Source organism: Euphorbia lathyris, chromosome 7 (assembly GCF_963576675.1).
Source record: "Euphorbia lathyris chromosome 7, ddEupLath1.1, whole genome shotgun sequence".
Classification (NCBI taxonomy): Eukaryota; Viridiplantae; Streptophyta; class Magnoliopsida; order Malpighiales; family Euphorbiaceae; genus Euphorbia; species Euphorbia lathyris.
This window is the reverse complement of record NC_088916.1, coordinates 50502290-50514662: the sequence shown is the minus strand read 5'-3', so window position 1 is coordinate 50514662 and position 12373 is coordinate 50502290. Positions and strand designations below refer to the sequence as shown.

The 12373-nt window shown below is 33.3% G+C and overlaps 1 protein-coding gene and 1 non-coding gene across 3 annotated transcripts; one reads left to right on the top strand and one right to left on the bottom strand.

Annotated features, from left to right (window-relative positions):
* The first annotated feature begins 5517 nt into the window (after positions 1 to 5517).
* LOC136234836 (UDP-glucuronate:xylan alpha-glucuronosyltransferase 2) lies at positions 5518 to 10580 on the top strand. Of its 2 annotated transcripts, none has more exons than XM_066024319.1 (3): positions 5518 to 5939; positions 7217 to 7856; positions 9561 to 10580. In XM_066024319.1, exons 1-3 carry the CDS (start codon positions 5760 to 5762, stop codon positions 10508 to 10510), a joined length of 1770 nt encoding a protein of 589 aa, XP_065880391.1. In that variant the 5' UTR covers positions 5518 to 5759; the 3' UTR covers positions 10511 to 10580. The 2 variants fall into 2 exon arrangements, with proteins under 2 accessions (XP_065880391.1, XP_065880392.1); XM_066024320.1 differs by having other exon boundaries at positions 5806 to 5944.
* On the bottom strand, positions 8369 to 8441 carry TRNAR-CCU (transfer RNA arginine (anticodon CCU)). Its single transcript has one exon. It is a non-coding gene; the product is annotated as a tRNA-Arg (tRNA).
* Positions 10581 to 12373: the final 1793 nt, after the last annotated feature.

Sequence of the window (12373 nt, the reverse complement as noted above, 5' to 3'; positions counted from 1 at the left end):
ATATATTGGAATTAGCAGCAGCCGATGACTTGAGTATCATGAACACATGGTTTATGAAAAGAACATCCCACTTAGTGACTTATCGGAGTGGCGGTAATGCGAGCCAAATTGACTTCTTCCTAGTAAGAAGTGCTTGGAGAAAGAGTTATATTGATTGTAAGGTGAGAGTACGACAACCCAACATAGAGTAATGGTGCTTGATTTTCGAAGTAGGAGATGTATGAGAAAACGAACACCACAAGTGGAGACTAGGATTAAGTGGTGGAAACTGCAAGGGGAGAATCAACAAAAATTTGTGGATGAGATGGCCAAAAAAGATATTTGGACTTGTAATATGGATTTAGATATAGATTCGATATGGACTAAGATGGAGCATAGTATAAGGGAAGTAGCGAAGGAAGTTCTAGGGGAATCTAAAGGTAGGATGCCACCGGGTAAGAACACATCTTGGTGGACAGAAGAAGTACGACAAGCAGTAAAGAGTAAGCGAGAATCCTATAAAATATTAGGGAAGTGTAGGAGTGATGAGAACTACGAAAAGTACAAAGAGGCTAAAAGGGAAGTAAAGAAGGTCATACGAGATGCTAGAGCAAAGGTGAATCGGGATCTGTATACAAGATTGGATACGAAGGAAGGGGAAAAAGACATATATAGAATTGCTCGGATGAGAGATAAGAAGACGCGAGATCTCGGAAAAGTTAAATGTGTGAAGGATGTGGACCAAAAAGTCCTAGTTGGAGATAAGGATATCAAGGAACGATGGAGATCTTATTTTGATAACTTATTTAATGGAGATCGCGGACAAGATGTGGGAGATATAAGTATCCCCCACGATATGGTAAATCGTGAATGCATACGGAGAATTCAAAAGGGTGAAGTCAAAATGACATTAAATAAAATGAGATTGAAGAAAGCAGTAGGTCCTGATGGCATCCCTATTGAGATTTGGAGATGTTTGGGAGAGAGAGGAATTGAATGGTTGACGACGTTCTTCGACAAAATTTGGAGAAACAATAAGATGCCATCAGAATGGAGGAAAAGTATCCTAATCCCTTTGTATAAGAACAAAGGCGATGTCCAGGATTGTGCCAACTATCGAGGAATCAAATTAATGAGTCACACTATGAAACTTTGGGAGCAAGTGATCGAACAAAGGCTAAGGAGGACGGTGAAGATCTCGGAAAACTAGTTTGGCTTTATGCCGGGAAGATCAACTATGGAAGCCATCCATCTAATGAGACAATTAATGGAGCACTATCGAAATAAGAAGAAAGACTTGCATATGGTTTTAATTGATTTGGAGAAGAAATATGATAAGGTACCAAGGGAAGTACTTTGGTGGGCCTTAATAAGGAAAGGCATTTCGCGGAAATATATTGACATCATAAAGGACAAGTATGAGGGAGCATGCACGAGTGTACGTACCAGTGTTGGGAAGACTGAAGAGTTCCCTATTACGATTGGAGTGCATCAAGGTTCTGCACTAAGTCCATTTCTTTTTGTCATCGTTATGGGTGAACTAACGAGTTCACTTCAAGATGGTATACCATGATGCATGTTGTTTGCAGATGATATTGTGTTGGTTGATGAGACGAAAGAATGCGTGGAGAGGAAGTTGGAACTATGGAGACAAACTTTAGAATCTAGAGGCTTTAAGTTGAGCCGAAGTAAGACGGAATATTTGGAGTCTAAGTTTAGCGGCGATAGGAGTAGGGAGGCAGAGACAATCACCCTAGATGGGAGAGTTGTTCTGGCATCGGATTGCTTCCGGTATTTAGGATCTATTATCCAAACGGATGGAGAAGTAGATGGAGATGTTGCTCACAGGATTAAATCTGGGTGGGCGAAGTGGAAGAGTGCTACGGGTTTCCTTTGTGACCCCGGCATGCCTAATAGATTGAAGGGAAAATTTCTACCGCACAGCAATCAGACCAGCATTGTTATATGGTACGGAGTGTTGGGCAGTGAAACACTGTCACATTCATAAGATGTCGGTGGCGGAGATGCGTATGTTGAGATGGATGTGTGGTCATACGAGAAATGATCAGGTGAGTAATGAAATAATTAGGACAAAAGTAGGGGTTACATATATTGAGAATAAAATGAAGGAAAACTGACTGAGGTGGTTTGGCCATGTAAGACGAAGAGCGCTTGATGCGCCGGTTAGGAGGACTGAAGAGTGGCAAAGGGATGTAGTGGTGAGGGGTAGGGGAAGACCTAAGCAAACTTGGAGGAGAGTGATCGAGAGTGATATGAGTTTATTGGGGATTGAGGAAAATATGGTAGTGGATAGGACAGAGTGGAGGGAGAGAATTTGTGTCGCTGACACGACTTGATTTCACGGTTTTATATGATGGTTCATGTTAGCCGACCCCGAATCATTTCGGGACTAAGGCTTTGTTGTTGTTGTTGTTGTATTGCTATTTGTAATCTTTTTTCCAGTGTTTTGAAAATCGGACAGATTGATTCAACCAGTTCGACCGTGAACCTGTCAGGTGTCCAATCCGATTAGTGTTAGGGTTTGTATATGCTCAACAAATTAGACTGGACAGCTTGAATCAGTCGGGTGAACCACGATCCAATCCGACTTTTGAAACATTGCTTTTTTTCCCTTTATGAATCTTGTAGTTACTGTAACGTATATTGATGCGAGGTTTTATTCCTTCTAATTTTCATGTTGTGATTGTACCTTTTCGATATATGATATTTTTTTATATATAAAAAAGAGGTACAATATTATTTTAATGGTTGAAATTGAGATGTCAATTACCACTAATAATAATATGATTATTATATTTATTATATTTGTATATTATAACATGATTATGATAAGCTAATTATTTTGAGACTCCTAAATCGAAATTCTAACACATGATTTTTCAAAAGATTTTAAATTGGTCGCGCAAAACAATTAGGGTAATTAATTTATCAGTCCCTATATTTTGATAAAATATATTGTTTAGTCCATGTATTTTAAAAAAAACATGGTAAGGTCCCTAACCTTTTTCTCAGTGAACTGTTTAGTCCTTCCGTCTGTTTGTTAGATTTTTTGCTGTTTATGACTTCGGAAATGACTAAATTACCCTTTACTATTTACCTTCAAACTTCAGAAGAGGAAATTCAATTTAGAAGAAGAAGCTATTTGTATAGAAATAAGAAAAAGAACAGACTCAATGCTTACGAATTTGAACGATTAAGAAGAAAATCAAGAAGAAAAACATTCAAAGTTAATTTCAGATGCATTAGAGTTTAAATGAAAGGAAAATAAAGGAAAAGAAGAACGCAAATCAAAATTGACTAACAGAATCTTCATGAGAGTCTAACGGCAGGGACTAAACAGTTCATCGAGAAAAACGTTAGGGACTAAACAGTTCACCGAAAAAATGTTAGAGACTTTACCGTGTGTTTTTTAAAATACAGGGACTAAACAGTGTGTTTTGTCAAAATATAGAGACTAATAAATTAATTACCCAAACAATTATGATAAAATAATTAGTTTTGACACCTCAACCATTCAGAATAGGGGTGCACGTGGTCGGTTAACCAGTCCATTAAGGTTAATTCGGTCGGTTAACCATTTTATCGGTTTTTTGAAAACACTAACCATACACTAGTCCACTAAATTCGGTTAACCACTAATCGGTTAACCAATTATTTCGGTCGGTTAACCTTTTATTTCGGTTTCTAACCATTAGTAAATAAAATAATAATAATCATAAAACTTTTAATTTTTATTGTGAGTGGAACGACGGGTTAATGGCGAGTTGAAGAGATTAACAACATAGAGAGATATGTGTGCATTATGTACGTGTGGACTATGGATAGGACACTAGATTTTTCCCTTACAACAATTCTTTAAGGCATTAAATTACTATTTTTTTGGACTAGAATTCTTATCATCCGTGCTTTACCAACTAAGCCCTATCCATTTATATTAATTACACTAATTATCTACTTTATGACAAATTTGATAGTACACAACATTTGGGATGAAATATTACATCATTGAGTCTTAATTACCAAAAATAATTAGTGTTTCTTATTAAATTTGATATTGATCCCTATATTTATTTTAAGTGGGATAAAGTATAATTATATGTATAAATATAAATATAAATAAATATATTTTTATATATTTAATTGAATTCGGTCGGTTTCGGTTAACCGCGGTTTTTAGAATATGAAAACCGTAACCGTAACCATTAACCACTATTTTTAAAATTAAAAACCGTACACTAGTCCATCGGTTTCGGTTAACCTTATTTTTGGTTTGGTTTCGGTTTGGTTTTTCGGTTTTTCGATTTTACGGATTTTTGTGTGCACCCCTAATTCAGAATACTTAAATTAATGGGATAAATAAAATCCCTACCTTCCTCAATGTTTGGTTAATTATTTATTTATTTTTTTTAAATCAGCTTCTCCATCAAGATTGGAAACATCATAACATTAAAAAAAACTACACCAAAAATAATAATTTCATTTATATACAGTAAAATCTTCATAAATTAATACTCAATAAATTAATAATCTCTTTAAAATAATAATTTCTTCTGATCCCAACTTGGGCCAGATCACTAATTTTATACTCGATAAATTAATATTTCTATAAATTAATAAAATTTCATAGTTCCAACATTATTAATTTATTAATTTATATTGTTAAAAAAAACATTATTAATTTATAGAGATTTTACTATAATATCTTTTCATTATGATTTGTACCAATATGCATATTTATATTTGAATATCTGAAATTTTATATTTATTTGTATTAATTATATGTATATATAATATTGTACATAATCGGTTTGTTTTTTAGTTCGATGATCATGATAAATCATAACTTAGTTTATCGGTTTTGATTAGCCTACGTTGGTTTTTGATGGAAATCGGGTTTTTTCAATTTTCCGATTACTTTTATGCAAACCTGCAAAGTACCAAAGAGTGCTCCATTCTTTATAAATTCTCCATACTGCAATTCAACTATTATTTTAAGATCAGAAAATAATATCATTAAAACCCAAATTAGATTAAGCAACCATGAATTAATTTTGATGGAAACGCATGGATGGAATGGGGATTTTAGAGTTTTTCTAAAAAAGAGAGACATTATGATTATAAAATAAAAAATAGGAAAGGGACAAAAGAGGAATTTGATTGCATGTAGGAATATGAAATTGACTCGGCAACCTAATAGTTGTTGGTGCTTTCCCATTTCTTTTTAGATTCTTAGCGTACTCCACATTTTCAATTTACATCCTTAACCCTCTTTTTCTCATTTCTTTCATTTTCTTTCAATAAGTTTCCTTTTCTTACATATACAATTTTGAAATTAAAAGTTGGCAAGTCAAATGGTAGTAGCAAAATTAATTGGTAAGCAACCGAAATTAAACCACATTAGTAGTATAATACTATAATTAAATTTTATAAGAGGGGGCATATTAGGAAAATTGAAAAAATAATCTAGAATATATTGGCACCAACAGGATGGGTGAGAAGAGAAGGCAAGTAAAATAATAAGGTGTGACCATTTTGTCTTAAAGTCATGGCAATGAAAGAGGTCTCTCTATAAATTGCCAGATGGAGGTTTCTAAATGGTCTAAAATCCTTTAAGTTTTACTCAACTTCTTAATCCTTTAACTACTACACAAAAAAATTCATCACAATTTACTGAAAATGAACTTAACATCAGACAAGGTTGTTAATGATATATAAGCAAAGCAAAAGCCCCTTTTCAGGTATTAAAATCCACAGAAATTATGAAGATGATGAGAACTTCTTCTTCTTCAAAGGCTTTAGTGATTAGAGTCAACTTGGTTTTTCTGGCTTTGTTTCTGGTTATTTATGCAGCTCTTCTTCTCCGACCGTCTTCTTCCATTTATCAATTTGATAATGCGACTTCTCTTGTTCGGTGTTCTTTGCGCAACTGCCATCACAAGGTAAGGTGAGCTTTACCATTTTCTTCTTTTATGTTCTTTCAACAGAAACTCAAACTTTGGCTAGTGATACAGATATTGTTGGGATTACGAAATAATTCGTCGCTAATTCGTCCGTGATGTAATATTTGTCGACGGATTTGTTATGTTTAGCAACAGAATTTTCGGCCGTTAAAAATATATTTTCTTTAATTGTTTTGTCTCCCAAATCGGGGTCGATGGATCCTCTGTGACCCTTGTAGGTACTCCCGTGGCTGATTCTATTAACATTAAATTGAAAGTAGTTCATGGAAGCTGGGAAAAGGTCACATAAGGTCCGTTGGTTCCCAACTTACGAGAGGAAAAAAATTGAATTGAGGATGGATTTCCGTCCCTAAACATAGCGTAGTAATTTCGTTATATTCAAAATTTAGCATGGATTTTATATCAGAACAGAATCTGCAACAGATATATTTGTCGCTGATTCTTAATCCAAAAAGAATCTGTCTTTTTAATAAATTTTCGTCTAATTGACCTCGTGAGTATTTGGTTCTGAATGGCACTACTATGTGGACCAATTACTCAATCGCATATTAAAAATGTTTTATAAACACGAGAAATAATGCTTAGAGCATCCATAATGGTCGGTAACAATCATTGTGACTTTAGTATTTCTAAGAACAAGATTAAGTAACATCCCACTAGAAGGGTTATAGTTTTTTAAAATATTATGGGATAAAACAAATTATTAATTAACGAAAGGGATGAAAACTGTAATTATTTAGGAGAAAAACATCATTTTTTACATCAAAAAGCAATTCAGTTTGAAGGTCATGCAGAGCACCAGATCCAACGCTATTACACCCTGCGTAGCCTTCAAACTGTTTAATTTTGAGTTTTAGGGGATAAAAGACTGTTTATTACTAATAGAGGTAACAAAATTTCAGTAACAATCAAGTAATAACCTCTCTAGTGATTAGTTGTTACTTAATCCATTTAGTAACAACTAAGTCACTACCACCACAGATGGTCTTAATAATTTTGCTATATTCGAAATCTGTTATAAATTCGGCATTAATAACAGAATTTGCGACGAAACTATTTGTAGTGATACTTAGTCCCAAAAAATTCTCTATTACTTAACAATTTTTCATCAATTACGAGTATTTAGTTCTAACTCCGCCACCGCGTGGAAGACATATTCACAGTTTATTTTCTTGTTCAAAATTTATTTGTAAGAATGTCCTTGAACTATAAATTCAAATGATGAATTTTAATAATCTTGAAGTTGAATTTTGCAGATGGAAAATGGACTAAAGATGAAAGCAGTACTAGAAGAAACACAAGGCAACAACATGAAACCAAACCCAAAAAGAAACATGACAAAGATAGAGGTACCAAGTTTCATAAAAGAAATGGGAAAAGGGATGAAGATTGGAATGGTAAACATGGATGAAAATGATGTTACTGAGTGGAAAACACAAGGAGACATCATTAATGTCCAGTTCCAGAGAGTTTCAGACAATTTCAAATGGGAAGATTTATTTCCAGAATGGATAGATGAAGAGGAAGAATTAGAAGGAACATCATGTCCTGAAATACCAATGCCAGAATTCAAAGCATATGATGATATGGACATAATAGTGGCTAAATTGCCTTGTAAGTACCCCCAAGAATTGTGGAATAGAGAGGTGTTTAGGCTACAAGTTCACCTAATAGCAGCAAAATTGGCAATTAGGAAAGGGAAGAGAGATTGGAATTGGAAAAGTAAAGTTGTGTTTTGGAGTAAATGTATGCCTATGGTTGAAGTGTTTAGATGTGATGAATTAGTGAAACAAGATGGGGATTGGTGGTTTTATGAGCCATTAATGTCTAGGTTGGAACAAAAACTTTCTTTGCCTGTTGGATCTTGCAGACTCTCTATGCCATTGTGGGCACAAGGTATGCATCCCGACACTTTGACATCGTACGATGATACATGTGGTTTTCATTGTTAGTAAAAATATGAACTTTTAGTAATACTTATAACGTCGCACGCCGTTTTTGTCCAATCGCTTTTCTCTCTTATGCATTTTGTTTTGTTATTTTTCCAGATATCTTATACAATTTCAACTCGTCGTTTTTTTTTTCTAAAAAAGTTATTTGATTGATATTTTGAATTTTTTTTTTTGTATGTTATTATCATTAGCTTCAACAATAATATCAAAATTCATAGCAACTTTACCCGTGTCGCTAAAACTTTTAGCAAAAAATATTTCCTTGATTTGATGAAAATCTTTCCCTCACATATACCAAAATTCACTATGATTTACGGATGTCTCTAAAGTTTTTAGTAAAAAATATTTCCTAATTTTTCGTAAGAAACTATTTCCTAAATTGATGCTTAGAAATTTTGTTAAACTAAAAAGAAAATAATGTACAAAAAAACAACTAAATAAGACAGAAAAAGGTAACGCGCCAGGTAGGGGTCGAACCTACGACTTTCTGCTTAGGAAACAGACGCTCTATCCACTGAGCTACAGGCGCTACTTGTTTGCACTAGCAACTTAATTGGTAATAAATAAGAAATAAAATTATCAATTTCGTGTCCATAAGCGATTTAGCTATGTGGACTTGTCAACTAACTTGAGAAAAGTGGGTTGCTTAACTATAAAGTTTATTATAAGGTGGTAGTTTGGATTAATTTTATGTATTTTATTGAAAAATCCTGTAGTTGGTACATTAAACGTCATGCATACTTCAATTTAGAAATTGAAGAAATCTACCAACAATGATTGAAAAATCATAAATTTGAAAGGCCAACTCCATCTTATATCCTTAATTAAAAAGGAGAATTTTTACAGTACTTCGGGAGTAATACTTCCGGCCAATCAAAATCGTTTTTTAATCTCACTATATAGATATGATTGGTGGAAAGAGAAATATATATACACGTGTCATGGATTGATTGGTAAGGAGTACCCTAAAATTTTCCATTAAAAAGTATATTAAATTAAATTAAATCTAACACAATGTGCATATAAAAAGTAGATTTCGTCTCAAATTGCTTAAAAAATCTGCAAATCAAGTAAGTAGTTGAAAAACTTGTTTAGTGAGTTGTTCTTGTCACGTATTGCTTACCTCCCTTATTTTCTAAAAATTAATTTATTAAACAATAATTTCAGTAACGTGATTGTTTGTCAAAAAAAAATCTGCTATAAAAAATATCAATTTAAGTAATGAATCATATATTTTCTTTTATATATGTGAGGGATCATTTTTTGTCAAAGTATTTTTTATTATGAATTAGGTGTATATTTACATTTTACAACAGCCTATATTTTAATATTGGACCGCATAAGTATGTTTATTTAAGGATGAGTATATTTTATATGATTATAATAATTGCATTACATGATTTATATATACTACGTGATTATAAATAACATTAAAATGAAAATCATGTTAAACGGATCTTATCAAGTATGTTGTCTCTTTAAATTGTGTTATTGCATAAAATTTACAATTTACAATTTTATATCTTATATCCATGTCGTATAGTTATATTATTAAGAAAAAAGAAAAAAGTTAAAAAAAAAAATTACTATCATATTTTCGTTTTTATTGATAAAATTCAACAATATTCTTACAATTTAGTATTGACAGGTATAGATGAAATCTACGATCTTTCAAAGATAAATCAAATAACAACTCCAAAAACAGCAAAACGAGAAGCCTATGCAACTGTCTTACATTCCTCCGAATCCTATGTTTGTGGAGCCATTACTCTTGCTCAAAGCCTACGCCAAACTGGAACTACCCGAGACCTTATCCTCCTTATAGACAACTCCATCTCCGAATCCAAACGCAACGCTCTATCCGCTTCCGGATGGATTATCCGACTCATTAAAAGAATCCGAAACCCCCGAGCCGAAAAATACTCTTACAACGAATACAACTACAGCAAGTTCAGACTATGGCAACTCACTGATTACGACAAGATCATCTTCATAGATTCCGACATCATGGTTTTAAAAAATCTCGACATCCTCTTCAACTTCCCCCAAATGTCAGCCACCGGAAACGACATATGGATCTTCAATTCTGGAATTATGGTAATAGAACCATCGAATTGCACTTTCAAGATATTAATGGATCGGAGAAAGGACATTATCTCTTACAACGGCGGCGACCAAGGTTTTCTTAACGAGGTTTTTGTCTGGTGGCATAGGTTGCCGAGAAGAGTGAACTTTTTGAAGAATTTTTGGGCGAATACTAGCCTTGAAGCGAGTGTGAAAAATGAGCTGTTCGGAGCTGAGCCGGCGAAGGTTTATTCGATTCATTATTTGGGGTTAAAGCCGTGGAATTGTTACAGAGATTATGATTGTAATTGGAATATCGGAGATCAAAGGGTTTATGCAAGTGATGTTGCTCATAAGAGATGGTGGAAATTTTATGATGGTATGGATGAGAATTTGAAAAAGTTTTGTGGGTTAAATAAGCAAAGAAAGATAGAGTTGGATTGGGAGAGAAAAATGGCTAGAAATTCTGGATTTATTGATCAACATTGGAAGATTAATATTACTGATTCTAGACGTAAACATTTGGTTGATTAGAGACGGGTTTTTTTTTTTTAAAGTGGGATTTTTTGATTTGTTTTCCGTTTATAATTAGAGTATTATTACATGTGATGTTTTGCATAAGTTATATGTGAATTGATAGATATTAAATTTATGCTAGGAACAAGTGAAAAATGTTCCTTATGCTAGTCTCGTTAGTAGTTTAATGTACTTTATGTTGTGTACAAGATTCGATACTTGTTATATTGTTAGGATGGTAAGCAAATATCAATCCAATTCATGATAAGCACGTTGAGAAGCTGTTAAAATGATATTGAGATATCTTAAAACAAACTATCCTCTACGATATCAAGGTAAAAATCTTAATATGAGAGGATACACAAATGATGATTGGGCGGAAAATTTGGACAAGAGAAAGTCCATATCTAGTTACGTATTCTTGCTTGGGAATGGTTCCATTTCATGGAGTAGAAAGAAACAGATGTGTGTAGCTTTATCAATCATGGAAGCCGAGTACGAATCGTACTCATCAGAAGTTCAAGGGGCAGTTTGGTTCAATAGGTTCCTAAACCATCTGAATGTTATTACCTCTAATACTCTGGTCGTAGTTAACAGTGATAGTCAATCTATTATTACTTTCGCTAAGGATCAAATATACCATAGCAAGACAAAGTACATAGAGATTAAGTACCATTTTATTAGGGACTTAATTGCACGCAAAGAAGTTAGTCTGAAGTATGTGTCTACTCATGACATGGTTGCAGTTCTCCTGACCAAACCTGTCAAGGATTGCATAGGATCTAGGCATACTTTTGTTCTTAATGTATTTTGTAAACATGATTTATTAATAAAAGTTTCATGAATTTTTTTTTTCAATACACGAGTGCGAATATTTTTTTTTATTAATGTTCGCTGTTATATGATACAATGCATGTCAAATAGAAAATGAGCGCACTCACACGAGCATTTGCCCTTGTTTTGTCTTATGGTGACAAACATAAGGATGAGGCTGTTTTTGAACAATTCGAGAGCATGTTCAATAACAGAAGCCACCTTGCAGAAGGTATAAAAGTAATTTTATCATGGCGCAAGATGATAACATATACTACATGTATATGAAATGTATTAAGTGTAAGCTAAAAGGTAAGTTTGAGACAACTTAAAGCATTCTGTCTATATATCTGGAAGTACTCACTATATATAGTGAATTAATGTTAGATGTTTTGGTACATCTAAACCTATGCTTTTGTATGGTGTTAAGATAAGAGACACGCTCCGCTTTCCAAGAAAGAATTGAACACCATAACACATGTTTCATATGTGCTTTAACGATCACAAGATGGAAAAAAAATGATCTTGATTTTTCCTAGTGTGAGACTTGCATCGTGAAATCAAGATTTCTCAGCAATCCTTGTCCTTAAATACCTTTAACTTATTCTAGAAGTGTATGTACCTTGGAAGCGTCATCTTTAAGTTGATGAGATAATTCAAAAAAAAATCTGACTAGATAAAGTTAGACTATGATGGAAGGAATAAAGTAGAAGGAAAAGATATCCATTAAGTTTACATGTTAAGAGTTTCTGTATTTCACTGTCCAGACACTTATATACATGTGCATATTTGTGAAACACACACACAAAAAAAACATAGCGATCAATGTTGTTACAATGAGTGTGATGTGGAATCTAGGATAAATCATACACCATAGACGATCCATGTTCAAATATAATGATTATATATTTCCAATGAGTATATAATCCCAAGTTTGATATATGCATATCGAGTAGCTATATGTTCCAACGAGTATATAGTATTAGAGTTCTCGATAGTATTCCGGTCACACGAACTATTGCTATATTATGCATAAGACTGAAACAAGGTTTGGAATATGTTCCATTA